The sequence below is a fragment of the Linderina pennispora genome (assembly GCF_002104995.1).
Source record: "Linderina pennispora strain ATCC 12442 chromosome Unknown DL89scaffold_5, whole genome shotgun sequence".
NCBI lineage: Eukaryota > Fungi > Kickxellomycota > Kickxellomycetes > Kickxellales > Kickxellaceae > Linderina > Linderina pennispora.
In genome coordinates this window covers 1-15,228 of record NW_024468253.1, presented here as the reverse complement: position 1 = coordinate 15,228, position 15,228 = coordinate 1, and the positions used below count along the sequence as shown (strand labels likewise).

The 15,228-nt window shown below is 53.8% G+C and overlaps 9 protein-coding genes across 9 annotated transcripts; 5 read left to right on the top strand and 4 right to left on the bottom strand.

Annotated features, from left to right (window-relative positions):
- Positions 1-148: 148 nt before the first annotated feature.
- On the bottom strand, positions 149-614 carry DL89DRAFT_134304 (uncharacterized protein). The gene has a single exon (XM_040883343.1). It carries the CDS (start codon positions 559-561, stop codon positions 292-294), a length of 270 nt encoding a protein of 89 aa, XP_040744014.1. The 5' UTR covers positions 562-614; the 3' UTR covers positions 149-291.
- Positions 615-687: 73 nt separating this feature from the next.
- On the bottom strand, positions 688-1,498 carry DL89DRAFT_321934 (uncharacterized protein; the record flags this gene model as incomplete). Its single annotated transcript, XM_040891311.1, has 1 exon — positions 688-1,498. The coding sequence occupies exon 1, from the start codon at positions 1,414-1,416 to the stop codon at positions 688-690; it is 729 nt and encodes a 242-aa protein (XP_040744013.1). The 5' UTR covers positions 1,417-1,498.
- A 451-nt stretch (positions 1,499-1,949) lies between these two features.
- Positions 1,950-2,729, top strand: DL89DRAFT_266652 (uncharacterized protein). The gene has a single exon (XM_040887161.1). It carries the CDS (start codon positions 2,205-2,207, stop codon positions 2,526-2,528), a length of 324 nt encoding a protein of 107 aa, XP_040744012.1. The 5' UTR covers positions 1,950-2,204; the 3' UTR covers positions 2,529-2,729.
- A 548-nt stretch (positions 2,730-3,277) lies between these two features.
- Positions 3,278-4,824, top strand: DL89DRAFT_234217 (NADH dehydrogenase; the record flags this gene model as incomplete). Its single annotated transcript, XM_040884942.1, has 1 exon — positions 3,278-4,824. Exon 1 carries the CDS (start codon positions 3,307-3,309, stop codon positions 4,822-4,824), a length of 1,518 nt encoding a protein of 505 aa, XP_040744011.1. The 5' UTR covers positions 3,278-3,306.
- Positions 4,825-5,111: 287 nt separating this feature from the next.
- DL89DRAFT_266650 (glucocorticoid receptor-like (DNA-binding domain)) lies at positions 5,112-6,531 on the bottom strand. Its single transcript, XM_040887160.1, has one exon. The coding sequence runs from the start codon at positions 6,246-6,248 to the stop codon at positions 5,142-5,144; it is 1,107 nt and encodes a 368-aa protein (XP_040744010.1). The 5' UTR covers positions 6,249-6,531; the 3' UTR covers positions 5,112-5,141.
- Positions 6,532-9,718: 3,187 nt separating this feature from the next.
- Positions 9,719-11,195, top strand: DL89DRAFT_321929 (glucocorticoid receptor-like (DNA-binding domain); the record flags this gene model as incomplete). The annotated part of the gene is made up of 2 exons (XM_040891310.1): positions 9,719-11,080; positions 11,159-11,195. Exons 1-2 carry the CDS (start codon positions 10,002-10,004, stop codon positions 11,193-11,195), a joined length of 1,116 nt encoding a protein of 371 aa, XP_040744009.1. The 5' UTR covers positions 9,719-10,001.
- A 427-nt stretch (positions 11,196-11,622) lies between these two features.
- Positions 11,623-11,772, top strand: DL89DRAFT_216494 (GATA-domain-containing protein; the record flags this gene model as incomplete). The annotated part of the gene is made up of 1 exon (XM_040884315.1): positions 11,623-11,772. A coding segment is annotated over one exon (150 nt), but the record flags the coding sequence as incomplete, so codon positions are not given.
- Positions 11,773-12,341: 569 nt separating this feature from the next.
- DL89DRAFT_292111 (uncharacterized protein) lies at positions 12,342-12,944 on the bottom strand (the record flags this gene model as incomplete). Its single annotated transcript, XM_040890259.1, has 1 exon — positions 12,342-12,944. One exon carries the CDS (start codon positions 12,942-12,944, stop codon positions 12,342-12,344), a length of 603 nt encoding a protein of 200 aa, XP_040744007.1.
- Positions 12,945-13,676: 732 nt separating this feature from the next.
- On the top strand, positions 13,677-15,180 carry DL89DRAFT_266646 (uncharacterized protein; the record flags this gene model as incomplete). The annotated part of the gene is given in 8 exon segments (XM_040887159.1): positions 13,677-13,833; positions 13,872-14,344; positions 14,368-14,466; positions 14,486-14,509; positions 14,535-14,778; positions 14,817-14,919; positions 14,962-15,040; positions 15,091-15,180. Coding segments are annotated over 8 exon segments (1,269 nt in total), but the record flags the coding sequence as incomplete, so codon positions are not given.
- Positions 15,181-15,228: the final 48 nt, after the last annotated feature.

Here is a 15,228-nt window from a genome sequence, read left to right as displayed (position 1 = left end):
TCTGGTTTTATACCAGAGATCCGGGACTAGGCGGGCCTGTCCTTTAGACTGTCCTTTAGACTGTCCTTTAGACTGTCCTTTAGACTGTCCTTTAGAGCTGGTTGTGATGTAGGGATTCAAAGTTTGCGTTAGCACAATTGCCGGTAGGAGCCATTCTCCTACAGCTCCCTTGTTTCGCCGGTCACGCAAATGGTCTGCATTACTGTTGGTCAACCAACAAGGCTGTTGCTGTGTCTCTGCCAATTGATGTCTACTTGGCGAGGGCTGGTCCGCTTGTTTCTGTGACAATTGCTAGGCTTTGTCGTGGCCATTATCTGCCAGATATCGCCACACCGCGAACAACCACGCCGCAAACAAACCACACCGCTCCCCGTCGCTAGCGTGCGCAGCATTTGTTCTTTGGGCTAGGACCGTCTCTTTGTCAATGCGGTGCGGTTTCTGAAATGAAGCCGAGCCAACTGCACGTAATCGAGGAGAGGCGGGGGTCTGACTACTGCTGTTGCGCCATTGCTCAGCTCGTGAATTGTTGGTCAGGATGATGACAATAGCGTGTGTCGACATTTATGACGTAGGCAGCATTGGCTTGCATTGCGTGATTGGTGATATGAATGCAGGATATATTGGAAGAGCATCAAGTGCAATGGGCTCGTGCTCAGCACGGCCAGATATTAGTGATGAGAATAGGAGCTACGCCTGGTTCTGGATGACGGTTGCCTTCTGGCCGTTCTGCTCGGCAGCAACGACTGGGGCAGCCTGGAAAGCCGGCTGGACCACAGGCTGAAAAGCTGGCTGGACCACAGGCTGGATGAACTGCGGGGCAGCAGTCCCAAAAACCGGCTGGACAAACTGAGGAACAGCAAGTCCCGGAGCGGCAACTCCCAGAGCGGCAACTCCTGGAGCAACGGTAGCCTGGTGATGGTTGTTGGCGAACACGACGTCGTTGCTGCGCCTGTACACCGCACCAACGATGGCTGGGTGGACAAAGGCAGGGTGGACAAAGCCTGGAGCACGGTTCAGCTGGTGGTGGTTGCTGGCAAAGACGACGTCGCCGCTGCGGCGGACAAATCCATGGCCGAAGAAGTTCCCGACGGGGCCGAGCTGGTTGGAATCGCCGTTGGCGGTCCACCCGTCGTTGCCGGAAACCGAGGTGAACGATGGGTTGTTGATGATGTTACCTTTGGACAGGCTGTTGCTGTTCACGGTTGAGAACGAGCTGCCGACGATGTTGTTGAACAGACTGCCGTGGCCGCCATCGGCACCCGAGAAGAAGGAGCCCTCGGCCTGCCAGCCGTTGTTGACGTTTGGAGCTGAGATGGCGTTGGAGCCCGAGACGATGCTGGGGCCGTCGGTGGCACCGATCTCCTGGGCAAAGGCGGTAGCAGAGGCAATGGCAAGGAACGAGGCGGCAGTACGCATGATTGAGGAGTAAGATTACGCTTAGACGGAGGGTGGCGAAGGATTGGGATTGATTAGCGGCAAGAGAAAGAGCTGTATGCTGGTAGGTAGCTTGAGGAGAACTGCTGGAACTGCTGGATCTCACCTGTGTTTTATACCATCGACGTGCCTGGCGACGACTTTGATATGCTTCGTCCAAGATCGCTTGCAGCAGCAGAAGCAGCAGCAGCGGCGGTAGAAGCAGCAGTCAAGTTCGCAACAACAGCTGGTGCAACTACCCCTCGCAGCAGCTGCAGTGGCCAGGCTGTTTGTCTGGTGGTCGACAATGTCGAGCGATTTAATGAGGCAGCCAGCTGAATGGCCATCATTGAAGTTCCATAACCCCACTTTTCTACTACTCCTGCAGCCAGGCAGCTCAGCAAGCTGCAAGCGCACAGATATCTCCAGTGAAGACCTTGCAATGCAACTACGTTTTGCTTTGGGTTGCTGCCTCTAGGCTACTAATGTCCTCTACCCTAGCACTCATTGACTTCATATGCAAACATCAATCAGGGTCGGCTCGGCTCGATCGCTTTCGGCGCAGTTGCACCATCGCAAGATGCTCTAGGTACACGAACCAATGCATTACTGCCTTCCTGCATTGCGATATTGAGAGATATGCCTCGAAAAATAGCATGCTATAGTGTGCAAGATGTCTATTATTAACAACAACGGCCATGTATAAATCCAGGCTCGGTGAGGTTGAATTGTGAGGACTCTTGTTGAACTGTCCGTATACTTTTCTCATCAACCTACAAAAAATCGTTGCAATGACTAATTCGCTTCTCTTATCTCTCACTGCCATTCTTGCTCTTTGCGATATTGCTGGTGTTGCTGGACAAATCCGTGGCGACGAATGCCGGCGGTTCTACTGGTCGCCTCGGCTAATGAACCGGTATCTGCACGAAAATTGGGTGGTAGACGAGCGCGAGGACGACATACCGCAAACGCGAAAGGCATACGAGCGCAACCTGCCATCGCCATACCGAATCCTGCACCCGGACGAACAGGACGAATACAACCACCGGCAGCACTACCGGCTGACGGTCTATGTGGACGACAACAATCACGTCACAAAGCTCAAATGCTGCTGATTTTTCCTCTTTGCCACTGCAAATCCTCTTTCCCAACCGGTGCCCCCGACGATTGGCTACAATTTGGCCGAACCAAAAGATTTCCTTTGTGAGCTCGTACCGCTCAACCGCCAGCTCCAGGCAGTGTGGCCGGAGTTTCACGGAATAGTGGGATTAGCTCATGTGAAAGGCAGTGGGGAATTTTTATCTATGGCGCGGGAAATTTATGGCTGGTGTCGCTTAATAAAACCAAACTCTACGCTAAAAAATGCCCAGGGATCAGGGAAAAGGGCTACAAAAGATTCCGACGGCAAAAGGATGAAAACCACCCGGCTCTGCAGAGCCCAGACGACGTGCATATTCTCCCTCGGAGGCTGCGAGCAACGATGCAGTTCCGTTGTCCGGCCAAAGAGGGAGTGGCGGGCAGGGGGAGCGAGGCAGGGCATGGTTGCTTTCGGAGATTAGGCTAGCCAGTCAGAGTGTCCGGAGCCCGTCAGTGCGCCCACTCTACCCCCAAAAAATATTTTTCCACCATTGCAGGCGAGTCACAGATAAAGTCCAGGCTGGGTGCCACGCTCCATGCTGTCTGCGCCCTTCCGCGGCTCGCTTTGACTGTTTTTTCTTCAGAGTATAAAGAATAGACGCGGCGTCAAGGTCCAGGCACTCTGGACCTTTGTTTCTTGTCTCCACATTGCTTCATTTCTTTGGTTCTTATTTTAGATCCGCAGAACTCCCTCTTGCCCTTTTTTTTTTTTTTTAGATAATCATGTTTGCGAGGACAAGTGTTCGTCTTAGTCGCATGGCGACAACCTTTGCTCAGCGCCAAGCCATGTCTACGCTGAACAAGCAGGCCAAGCCGCGCACATCCCGGCTGCGCCAGATCAAGCGCGCAGTATACGCCGTCGGACTCGGCACGGCAGGATTTATGGGCTGGAGCATGTACACGACCCGCAACCCGAGCGACCAAATGCCGTTTGACCCGTCAAAGAAGACTCTGGTTCTCTTGGGTACAGGGTGGGGCAGCACAACTCTGCTCAAAAACCTCGATACAACCAACTTTAATGTCGTTGTTGTATCTCCGCGCAACTACTTTTTGTTCACACCGCTGCTGCCCAGCTGCACTGTCGGCACTATTGAGAACCGCTCGATCATGGAGCCCGTGCGTCTGCTGACGAGGCACAAGGAGCGCGAGGTCAAGTTCCTGGAGGCTGCGTGCGTTGATATCGATGTTGATGCCAAGCAGCTGGTGCTCGAGCGCCATACCAACTCGGACGCGATCCTGACTGGCAAGGGCAAGGTGGACGAAGAGCCGTTCAAGCTCAACTACGACTACCTGGTCGTAGGTGTTGGTGGCACTGTCAACACATTCGGCACTCCAGGTGTCGAGGAGCATGCCTGTTTCCTGAAGGAGATGGCCGATGCGCGCCAGATCCGTCGTCGTCTTATGGACACTGTCGAGAAGGCGTCGTTCGATGATGTTACCGAAGCCGAGCGCGACCGTTTGCTGCACATGGTCGTCGTGGGTGGCGGGCCAACGGGCATTGAGTACGCTGGAGAGCTGCACGACTTTATGGAGGACGATCTTTCCAAGTGGTACCCAGAGCTGGTGGATCGCGTGCGGATTACACTTGTTGAGGCTATGCCCAATGTGCTGCCGGCGTTTGACAAGAAGCTGATTACGTTCACCCAAGACACGTTCAAGGAGAACAACATCTCGATCCTGACACGTACCATGGTCAAGGAGGTTAAGGAAAAGACGTTCATTGTACAGAACCCGGACGGCACGAGGTCGGAAATCCCTTACGGACTGCTGGTGTGGGCTACGGGAATCAAGGCGCAGCCTATCACCAACAAGATTCGCCAGAAGTTCCCAGAGGTCCAGACCAACGGACGTGGTCTCTTGGTTGACGAGTACTTGCGAGTCAAGGGTGCTAAGGACATTTGGGCGCTCGGCGACTGTGCTGTTTCGTCATATGCTCCGCTGGCCCAGGTCGCCTCGCAGCAGGGCAAGTGGTTGGCGCGTAAGTTCAACCATCTGTCGAATGATGACCTCATCACCGATCTGTTTTTGCAGATGAACGCAAAGACTCGTCCGTTCAAGTATTCGTCGCAGGGATCGCTGGCTTACATCGGAAGCGAGAAGGCTATTGCTGACCTCCCCTTCTTCAACCGCAACATTACTGCTGGTGGAGTGGCCACCTTCTGGTTCTGGAAGTCGGCCTACCTCAGTGAGCTGCTGTCGCTTAGGAACAGGACACGTGTTGCCATTGACTGGGCCAGCAGGTGGATGTACGGAAGAGATCTTAGCCGCGAGTGAATCTCGTGTTGTTGAACATTGTCTTCAATTAGTCTAGATAAGAAAAGTATATATGACCCTGATATGTGTACACCACGCGGCTGATGTATAGCCCAAGCATGAAAAAGAAATTTCTGGTTGGCGTGATACTTGCTGAGAGCCTACATATCCACCGGTTCATCAAAGACCCTTGTTTTTCTCACTCGCCGCCGCTCATTCTGGCACCACCACACCACCACCACCACCACCCACTCACCCATCAGGAGCGGCAGCAGCGGCTGCACTGCCACTCGCCAATCACTCTTTCGGAAATCAACCGCTCGCACCTAGTTTATTATTCAAAGCGTGTTCAAAAGGGCGGTGGACCTTGCCAGAAGCTGCCGGAGGCGTTCGCACTCTCTTTGCAGCTCGTCCTTGTAGCTCTCTGCTTGCTGCTTTGACTCCAGAGACGCAACACTGGCCAGGCTGTCCAGCATCACCGAGTCGCCGTCGTCGTCCTGCGTCTGGCTGGTGGCACTGCTGGTGCTGGTGGCACTGCTGGTGCTGGTGGCACTAATGCTGCTCTTGCTGCTACTGGAAGAATCCGAAGCCAGCTCGACCGCCATCGCCAGGCTCTCGAGCCCACACAGCGTCGGTGACTCACACACTGTCGCATCGCTGTCGATGCTGGGCGACCGCTCGATGCGGCTGTGCTGCGGCGTTGTGCGGTTGCGGCGCTTGATGACCGCCCGCTTCATCGTCACAGGCCGGATCTTGTTGTGCAGCTTGTAGTACAGCCCGCACGCATTGCAGATAACGTTGCCGTCGGGGTCGCGGCGCCAGAGCGGCGTGTAGTCGACCCCGCAGTTGTAGCACGTCGGCGTCAGGCCCTGCTGCATCTGCTGCTTGGGCGACACCCGCTTGCGCTTGACCGCGTGTCCGTCCTGGCTCAGCTGCTTCTGGTTGTAGGCTGGACAGCCAGCGCACGACGAGCTGCCGCCTGTGCCGTCGCATTGGCCGTTGCCAGGGCACGTGCCGGCGGACTCGGTCTCAGTCGACGACGACTGCGATGGCGAGCAGCAGCCGCCAGAACACGACGAGCCGTCGCGATTGGCAGGCGGTGACGAGCGCTTCTTGATGGTCTTCTTGAGCGGATGCATGGTGTTGTACGCCTTCAGGTAGAGCCCGCACCGGTTGCACAGGTGTGCGCCTGTCGCCGGATCCCGCCGCCAGAGCGGCGTTGTCGTGGTCTTGCAGTTCATGCACGAGATGGGGCCGGCTGGCTGGCGGGCCACCCGCGGAGTGCTGGTGGGCTTGATGGTGCGGACAGCCGGCAGTGGTGCCGTGTTGGCCAGGGGTGCTGTTGCCGCCACAGGTACTGCTGCTGCCACACCGCCAGTCTGCTGCCGCTCGAGCTGCTGCTCAGGCTGTGTCGGGATAAGAAGCGAGGAAATGGAGAATGACATGGTTATTATTGTTTTTTTGCTACTATGTACAGGCGAAGAGTGTGGAAATTGATGCGGTGGAGGAATGGAAAAGCGCAGGTGAGGAGAAATCTGATGATGCGCTACGAGATTCTTCCACCCCAGCTATTTATGCCTCGCACTTGGCATCATCTTTTCCTTCACAGTGGGTTTATCTGACGAAAAGATAAAGAGCGCGGCGACTCAATCGGATAAGCCAGCCCCCGTCCCCCAAATCGCACCATCCTGCTCGGCTTTTCCAGGGCTTGGCTGATGATGATAATCTCGCTCGGAAATGCCGAGCACTCGTCGCACGCAGTAAAATAGATGACTTATTTTTCGCAATCTGATGAGAGCATGTTCCAGAATGATTTTCCGCTGCTCATTCTCGTCCTGTGCCTCAGACTGCACTAGAAAAAGTACCGCTTTTGGCCAATTCTGGCGGCCAATTCGAATACCCGATGCAGCAGCGCCTTAAACCAGCACCGGTTGCTCCTGTTCACGCTGATTCCGGATTAGCTGCAGACTTTGGACGATGGAGAGTGCGCCCAATGCCGACTTGAGCTTGCTGGTTCTACCCACAGGGAATGGAGAACGTTCTTGAAGAGCACAGTACATACGTTTCTCCTCTGTTTTTTTATCTGTTCGTACTATTGCTGGAAGTGGCTTTGCACATGCTGTGTGACAACTGTTAACCACCAGGGCCCGGAAAGTCCATGATGAAGGAAAGTCCTATGGACAAGCAGTTCGCTTCCTGCAGAGCTGATTTAATAATGAAGCAGAGGACAAAGGATATCGAGATGAGACGCATTGGAGCCCGCTGGCTACAGTGTGCTTGCGATATGCCGGCCTAGGCATAACAGATATAGTGAGTTTTATGTCATCCAAAAGCGTTCAACCATGCTCTCTTTAAAGACTTGCCCAAGAGTCAATGAACAACCTTGCCGTTTTCTAGCGATCCGAAACCACATCTGTTTCCACAGATCACAGCCATTCTGTGTTCTATTGTTGTGCGCTAGGCGAAAGTTACATCATCCACTGCTTGGCATATAAGTAGAAGGAATTCGCTTCATATCATTGTGGTTTACCTATGCTCCAGCGAATAGCGTAGGGAAAGCCCACTTGAAGGATAAAACGTCGGAATCACCGGTGTTCCGCCCACCATACCCAGACATACACGACGCTACACCTGGCGTAGAGGTACACATCACAGTTCAATAGACTTAGTCGCCCTATCTCTCGCATCCTTCGACCATACGTCCTCATGCGTGCCTCGAATATTATGCGGGTCCGATGCGACCAGCCTGTCCAACTCGCAGATCATGCCATCAACCATGTGCTTCTTTTCCAAGAGCATCCTATTAGCGTGGCTGACCTCCTGCTGCAGTTCACCGGTCTTGTTTAGATTTGTCTCCAAATAGGCATTGGTTCCGTGGTGGTTGAGGTGCTTGCTTTGTGCCAACTTGCTATCATAATATTTCTGGCCCCATTCCCGCAATTCGTAGTTGCCATAGCTTATCTCGTACATCAAATGCTCCATCCTCCTGAGTTTCCTGGTTAGCTGGTCGTCCTCGTACGGCATTGTTGGATTTCCTGAAATAAGCATATGCTGTGTTGATAATTTTGTGGCGAGTAATGTTTGAAAGAAGCATGCATGAGCGATATGTACGTTTTGTAGTGCTATGTAAATTTATTACTGCTCACCAAGTCTCAAAGCACCCAGGACAACACCGATGGTGGCATAATGTTTATTCAAGGGGCTACAAAATAGTCTGCAAATGTAAACATGTTGGCTCCTTTCTGGATACTGCGAATATTCTCGATAGTGTTTGTATTCACATTTGTCTGACTAGCTAAATAACATCACTAGGAATATTCTTAGTTTAACTGAACGGCGTGTTTGTACGTCCTTATAAGGCAGCTATGCCAGTAAAACAAAGTCTGGGGCTCATACTGTAGCTTCACCAAAGATATTCTGTGCCTACCCATGAGCTTTGGCTTGCGGCTTGCAGCTAGGACCAGAGTTGAGTGCTAGAAAATGCTCAAATGAAAAAGGTATGCCACTACTAGCTAGTCCGGTCAGCTCTATTCCCAGGATGGCCATACTTACCATCTCTATCATCTCCACTACCCTCTTGCTCTCAAAGGTTTTCTTGATATTCACTTTATCAGTCAATTATATTCTTGGACATCTTGGTAATCTCTTGCACCTCCTCCTCTACCACGACCATCTCCGTACCATGGAGAAAGGCACATAGCTGTTTTCCAATCTTCTTGAAAACATTTAGAGCATTTTCTCGATTAGCAGGGCGGTTGAGTGATTCCTTTAGGGAAGAGGGATAGGTTTTGACCTCCTTGTCCAAAATCTTGAGAATGATATGACAGAAAAGCTCATACTTCAATCTTACCACCTCCTGGAACGCCAAAGTTAGCTTAATTTCTTCAAAATGCGTGGCATATATTCAGAAAACTGACTAATGGAATGGTTAAATGCAGTATAGAGGCGTGAATGAGGAACAGGCAAACGTAAGGAGGCAGTGGTTATTTATATAGCAGCACTTTCAGTGTATCCGCGCTGAGTCCGGCAAGTATATGTTGACCTTAGGAGAGTCCAGTAGTTTATGACCAATATAGAATGAATGTGACTAGAAAATACTGAGGAGGAAAAGAGAGGGTGGGGCCGCTCCAGCTCACAATGTTTATATAGATGGGGATTTGAATCTGCACATGGTGGCGAAGGGAATGGGATTGCCCGAATGTCAACACAGAACTGCCAAATAGATAAAGTACATGCAGGCAAGAGTATTGTCCTGCCATGTGGATTGCAGGAAATAGCGCCAAATCTACTCTACCATTATTGGCATACCCTCAGTAACCTCTATAGTTTTGCGGCAGAATGCTAAAGAAATTCTCTGAACACCCAAACTGAGCGATTGGAATACTGGTACAGTGAAGGTAAAACTGCTCATAATGTGGTCCAGCTGAATCCTAATCATAACCCCAGCACGGTTCTTCATCTCGCTATGTGCTTATCCCCTCTACGGTACCAAGTAAAATGTATGTTCCTTATACTAAACTCTTGTCTATGCTGGTCCACAAAATCACCCTAATCAACTGCTGCAATTTGATATCCACTGTGTAAAGCTGGCAAAAGCATATAAATGCAAGTATTGCGAGTTTACAGTCGCCGCCAACCCAAGTCGGCATTGGGCGCACTCTCCATCGTCCAAAGTCTGCAGCTAATCCGGAATCAGCGTGAAACAGGAGCAGCCGGTGCTGGTTTAAGGCGCTGCTGCATCGGGTATTCGAATTGGCCGCCAGAATTGGCCAAAAGCGGTACTTTTTCTAGTGCAGTCTGAGGCACAGGACGAGAATGAGCAGCGGAAAATCATTCTGGAACATGCTCTCATCAGATTGCGAAAAATAAGTCATCTATTTTACTGCGTGCGACGAGTGCTCGGCATTTCCGAGCGAGATTATCATCATCAGCCAAGCCCTGGAAAAGCCGAGCAGGATGGTGCGATTTGGGGGACGGGGGCTGGCTTATCCGATTGAGTCGCCGCGCTCTTTATCTTTTCGTCAGATAAACCCACTGTGAAGGAAAAGATGATGCCAAGTGCGAGGCATAAATAGCTGGGGTGGAAGAATCTCGTAGCGCATCATCAGATTTCTCCTCACCTGCGCTTTTCCATTCCTCCACCGCATCAATTTCCACACTCTTCGCCTGTACATAGTAGCAAAAAAACAATAATAACCATGTCATTCTCCATTTCCTCGCTTCTTATCCCGACACAGCCTGAGCAGCAGCTCGAGCGGCAGCAGACTGGCGGTGTGGCAGCAGCAGTACCTGTGGCGGCAACAGCACCCCTGGCCAACACGGCACCACTGCCGGCTGTCCGCACCATCAAGCCCACCAGCACTCCGCGGGTGGCCCGCCAGCCAGCCGGCCCCATCTCGTGCATGAACTGCAAGACCACGACAACGCCGCTCTGGCGGCGGGATCCGGCGACAGGCGCACACCTGTGCAACCGGTGCGGGCTCTACCTGAAGGCGTACAACACCATGCATCCGCTCAAGAAGACCATCAAGAAGCGCTCGTCACCGCCTGCCAATCGCGACGGCTCGTCGTGTTCTGGCGGCTGCTGCTCGCCATCGCAGTCGTCGTCGACTGAGACCGAGTCCGCCGGCACGTGCCCTGGCAACGGCCAATGCGACGGCACAGGCGGCAGCTCGTCGTGCGCTGGCTGTCCAGCCTACAACCAGAAGCAGCTGAGCCAGGACGGACACGCGGTCAAGCGCAAGCGGGTGTCGCCCAAGCAGCAGATGCAGCAGGGCCTGACGCCGACGTGCTACAACTGCGGGGTCGACTACACGCCGCTCTGGCGCCGCGACCCCGACGGCAACGTTATCTGCAATGCGTGCGGGCTGTACTACAAGCTGCACAACAAGATCCGGCCTGTGACGATGAAGCGGGCGGTCATCAAGCGCCGCAACCGCACAACGCCGCAGCACAGCCGCATCGAGCGGTCGCCCAGCATCGACAGCGATGCGACAGTGTGTGAGTCACCGACGCTGTGTGGGCTCGAGAGCCTGGCGATGGCGGTCGAGCTGGCTTCGGATTCTTCCAGTAGCAGCAAGAGCAGCATTAGTGCCACCAGCACCAGCAGTGCCACCAGCACCAGCAGTGCCACCAGCCAGACGCAGGACGACGACGGCGACTCGGTGATGCTGGACAGCCTGGCCAGTGTTGCGTCTCTGGAGTCAAAGCAGCAAGCAGAGAGCTACAAGGACGAGCTGCAAAGAGAGTGCGAACGCCTCCGGCAGCTTCTGGCAAGGTCCACCGCCCTTTTTGAACACGCTTTGAATAATAAACTAGGTGCGAGCGGTTGATTTCCGAAAGAGTGATTGGCGAGTGGCAGTGCAGCCGCTGCTGCCGCTCCTGATGGGTGAGTGGGTGGTGGTGGTGGTGGTGTGGTGGTGCCAGAATGAGCGGCGGCGAGTGAGAAAAACAAGGGTCTTTGACGAACTGGAAATTGCTGGCTGGCTGCAACATTCACTGCGAGCCCATGTCACGCGTTTCTTTTTTATAAAAATAATCTTTGTCGTTCTCAAAAATCCCCCATTCGGCCACAACACAATGATGCCAAGGTTGGCACTGCGGCCTGGCGTCGATGTCGTCGTCGTCAGTTTTTGCGAGATTATTTAAGGTCGTTCGATTCATCTTTTATCTTCCTCCTTCACACAGCTTTTTTTTATTATCTCCACGCCTTGTTTTTTGTATTATTATCTTTTTCAAGCTCCTCGATACTCCAATATTCCAACCTCTCTTCCAGCTCCAGTATTAGTCATGTCTGAACCTGCCAAAGACCATATTGTGTGCTTCAACTGTGGTGTCGACACAACACCGCTGTGGAGGCGAGACACTGAGGGCAACGTAATCTGCAACGCCTGCGGACTGTATTTCAAACTTCACAACGTCGTGCGGCCCATCTCAATGAAGCGCACGGTCATCAAGAGACGGCGACGGACTCCGGGCGTGGGCAACAAGAAGCAGGCCAAGGAGCAGCGCAAGCAAACCGAGAAGGCCGCCAAGGCCATCCTGATGATGCACGGGCGCCAGATGCCGCCTGTGCCAGCACTGGTGCCATCCTACCGGACAGCCAGTGCCATGTCCGAGGAGGACGTATCGTCAAATTATTCGTCAGTGCCATCGTCGCCCCAGATGGCGGTGGTGGTGATTCGCAGTGACGAGGGAATGAACTGCGGCGGCATCCAGGCTTCGTTGGGAATGGAGTACCTGATGAAGGCAGCCGAGCTCAGCCCACCGCTGGAGCCAACCAAAAGGTTCTGTGAGCCCACATTTAGCCTGCTGGACTCGCTGGCGACCGTGGCCACGGCCGAGATTGCTCTAACAAAACGGTTCCCAACCTCGTTTGGCAGAGCCGACGTTGAGCGCGAGTGCGAGCGCCTGGCCAGCATCAACAACAACACCTTGTAAAAAAATTTTACTGCCTCATTTTTCACTTGTTTTTTTCTTCCCCCATTTCATTGAAAATAATTTTTTCCGTATTCACAATTCACAAATGATATTTATCTTTATGCCAAGAGCTCCTCCGCTTGGTCCAGCTGCGACTTGAGGAAGCCAAGGCGAGCGGCAAGTGCCAGAGGATTAACGCCCTGGAAGCACGGGCCTGACGGCGAGTCTATCGGCTCAATCTCCTCGCTATCTTCGCCATCGCTCAGCTGCGGGACACGCAGCGGCGATGATAGTACCTCCACTATTGTTGCCGCTGCCGATGCTGGTGCTGGTGCTGGTGCTGATACTGATGCTGCCTTTGCAAGCAGTGTGGGTTCTGTGGACTTCAAGGAATCTTCCAGTGCTGTGGGTTGGGGGTCAGTGGACTCGTCTTTGTCAGCTAGCGACATGGCGGCCAGTCGGTCCGGCAGCACCAGCACTCGTCGCATCTCCTGGCCGGTGGGTTCCTGTGGCGTGTCCTGAGCACCGGTATTCCGGGACTCGGTGTACTTTGACCAGTAGCTGCTGTTGCCGGAGCTTTCGGATGCACTATAGGCGCTGTTGGGTAGAGTGTCTCGGTATCTGCTGGGTTTCGTGTAGGGGTCTTGTACGACCATCATATTCTCAACATAATCGGCCGAGTCGTACTGGTCCCAGTATGAGCTTTCGTCGTAGTCCGCCATGTGTGTGTGTATATAATAGAGTTAGGAAGGAGTTGGTTAAAGAATGCTCTAGTCGCTGTGTGCTGCGGGGAAGGAGGAAAATGAAAGGGGGAAATGACGGCGTCCTTTTAACCAGGGGGCTTATTCTCCGGCTGTCCTCGATTGGGCAGCCAGAGTAAATAGACGGCACGGCAAATCGCTGTGCACGCGCCTGGGCTCTGGCTGTTGATAAGAAGATAAGCCCGCAACCCAGGATTTGCTGCCGCTCACCCCTTTGCCGCTCACTCTGCCTGCCGAAACACCTCCTGCTGTTTGAGCATGTGACGCCCTCTTCCCCCTTTGGGCTGCCAAATGAGGGCATGCTGTTTTTCGCGAGCCGCAGCAGCAGGCTTGGGTGCGCCAGCCGCCTGCGCTGCCGGCCAGGAGCAGTTTTCAGACCATTCCCACGACAGCTTTTGATATGCCAGTGTGAGAGCACGCCGATTAGCCAGGATCTAATCGGGAGCGGTTTCCCGCGCCCAGGGTCAAGGCTGCGCCGTGCAGTGCCGGGCAGATAGCAGCGCGAGCACCACCTGATCGAGCAAAAACATTGCTGTGAGAAAATATCCTCTGCCGAGGATAAAAACAAGGCGTTCATCTCTCAATGGAGCCACCCCATTCTCCTTTTCCTTCCTCGTCCCTCCGCTTCTTTTATCTCTATTCATTGCCTGCACTCCTTTGAACAATATACCTGCTTATCATGGTGAGCACCAGCGACGGCACGTCAAGCTGCCCCTGAATGCAAAGCCCACCAACAATCCCCACCTGCAATGTAATGCAAACAAACCCGCCACCTCAATACCTGTGCCCACTGACCGCCGGCCTGCCAGCATATCTGGGAGTCTCTCGCGGCCACTGAGCTTCTGCTATCGTCCAGCCGCGGTCCCACACTACAACGTCGCCCATGAGCCGCGTTCTGCGCAATGTCGCCGACGCCGACGACAGCGACTCGTCTCGTCAACATTCACCGGAAGAAGCTGGAGAAGGCGGAAATTGCGCGGCGCCTGAAGCGGCACCTGGTCACGCGTCCTGCCAGCAGCAAGCAGCGTGATTCGGTGTCGTCGAACATGCGCGCCGGGTCGATTGGTTACACCAGTATCAACGACTACAGCGGGTACGCAGGTGACACCAACGAGTACTATGACGACGACAACGACGACATTGACGACACAAACCGCGAGGTGGTTGACCCTACGCTGCCGTCGGGCGACATTACGCACCAAATTTACCGCTGGCAGAAGCAGCAGCAACAACAGCAAAGCAATAGTGAGGCGCCCCTGGCGGAGGATGCTCGCAGAGACTCGGTCAGCAGACGTCGGTCGTTTTCGGGATGGGACTCCGACTCGGAGTGGAATCTGGGATACACCCGTGATCAGATCAACGTGCCTGGTGGGTTCCGCGCCAGTTCATGCAGGAGCGCGCTGGCCGCCAAGGACTCGCGCCGCCGGGGCTGTTGACCGAGAGTTTCATCGACTTTATTGCTCTGTATGGCCATTTGCCGGCGGTACTACCTCAGTGACGAGGACGAAGAGTACCTCGACAGCCGGGTTGTGGCAGCAGCAGCGGACGAAGGCAGGGGATGAGCGCACACCGCTGCGACGGACAGCCAGCAGCCTGCAGTCATCGGCGTCAAACAAGAAGGCGTTCTTTTTGCTCATGAAGGCGTTTGTCGGTACCGGCGTTCTGGTTCTTCCCCGTGCATTCTACAATGGCGGATTGCTGACGTCGTGTGTGCTGATGATATGCGTCGCAGCGTACGCCTGGCACTGCATTCTCCTGCTGGCCGAGGTGTATCTGAAGGTTGGCGGCAGCTACAGTGAAATCGGACTGAAGCTGTATGGGCGCACAATGCAGTAGCGGTAACCGCATCGATTGTGCTGGCGCAAATTGGCGGGTGCTGCGCGTACACCATTTTCGTCGCGCAAAACTGGCGCAACGTGTTTAACACGCTGACAGGGTGCCAGGCGACACTGGGCACAATTTCTGGGTGCTAATTCAGCTGGTTGTTTGTACCGTTGGCGATGATCCGGCAGATCAGGTACTTTGCGCCGGTTGCCATGGTTGCCAACATCCTGATCGTTATCAGCCTGGGCTACTTGCTTGGCTTCGACGTGTGTCAATCGCGCAGAATGGTTCGGCGCCCATCATGCATTACAATCCGGTGCGGTTCCCACTGCTTGTGGGCACCGCCGTGTACTCGTTTGAGGGCATAACGCTTGTTATCCCGATTCTGGAGAGCTTGAAAGAGAAAAAGACTTTGGCTGGG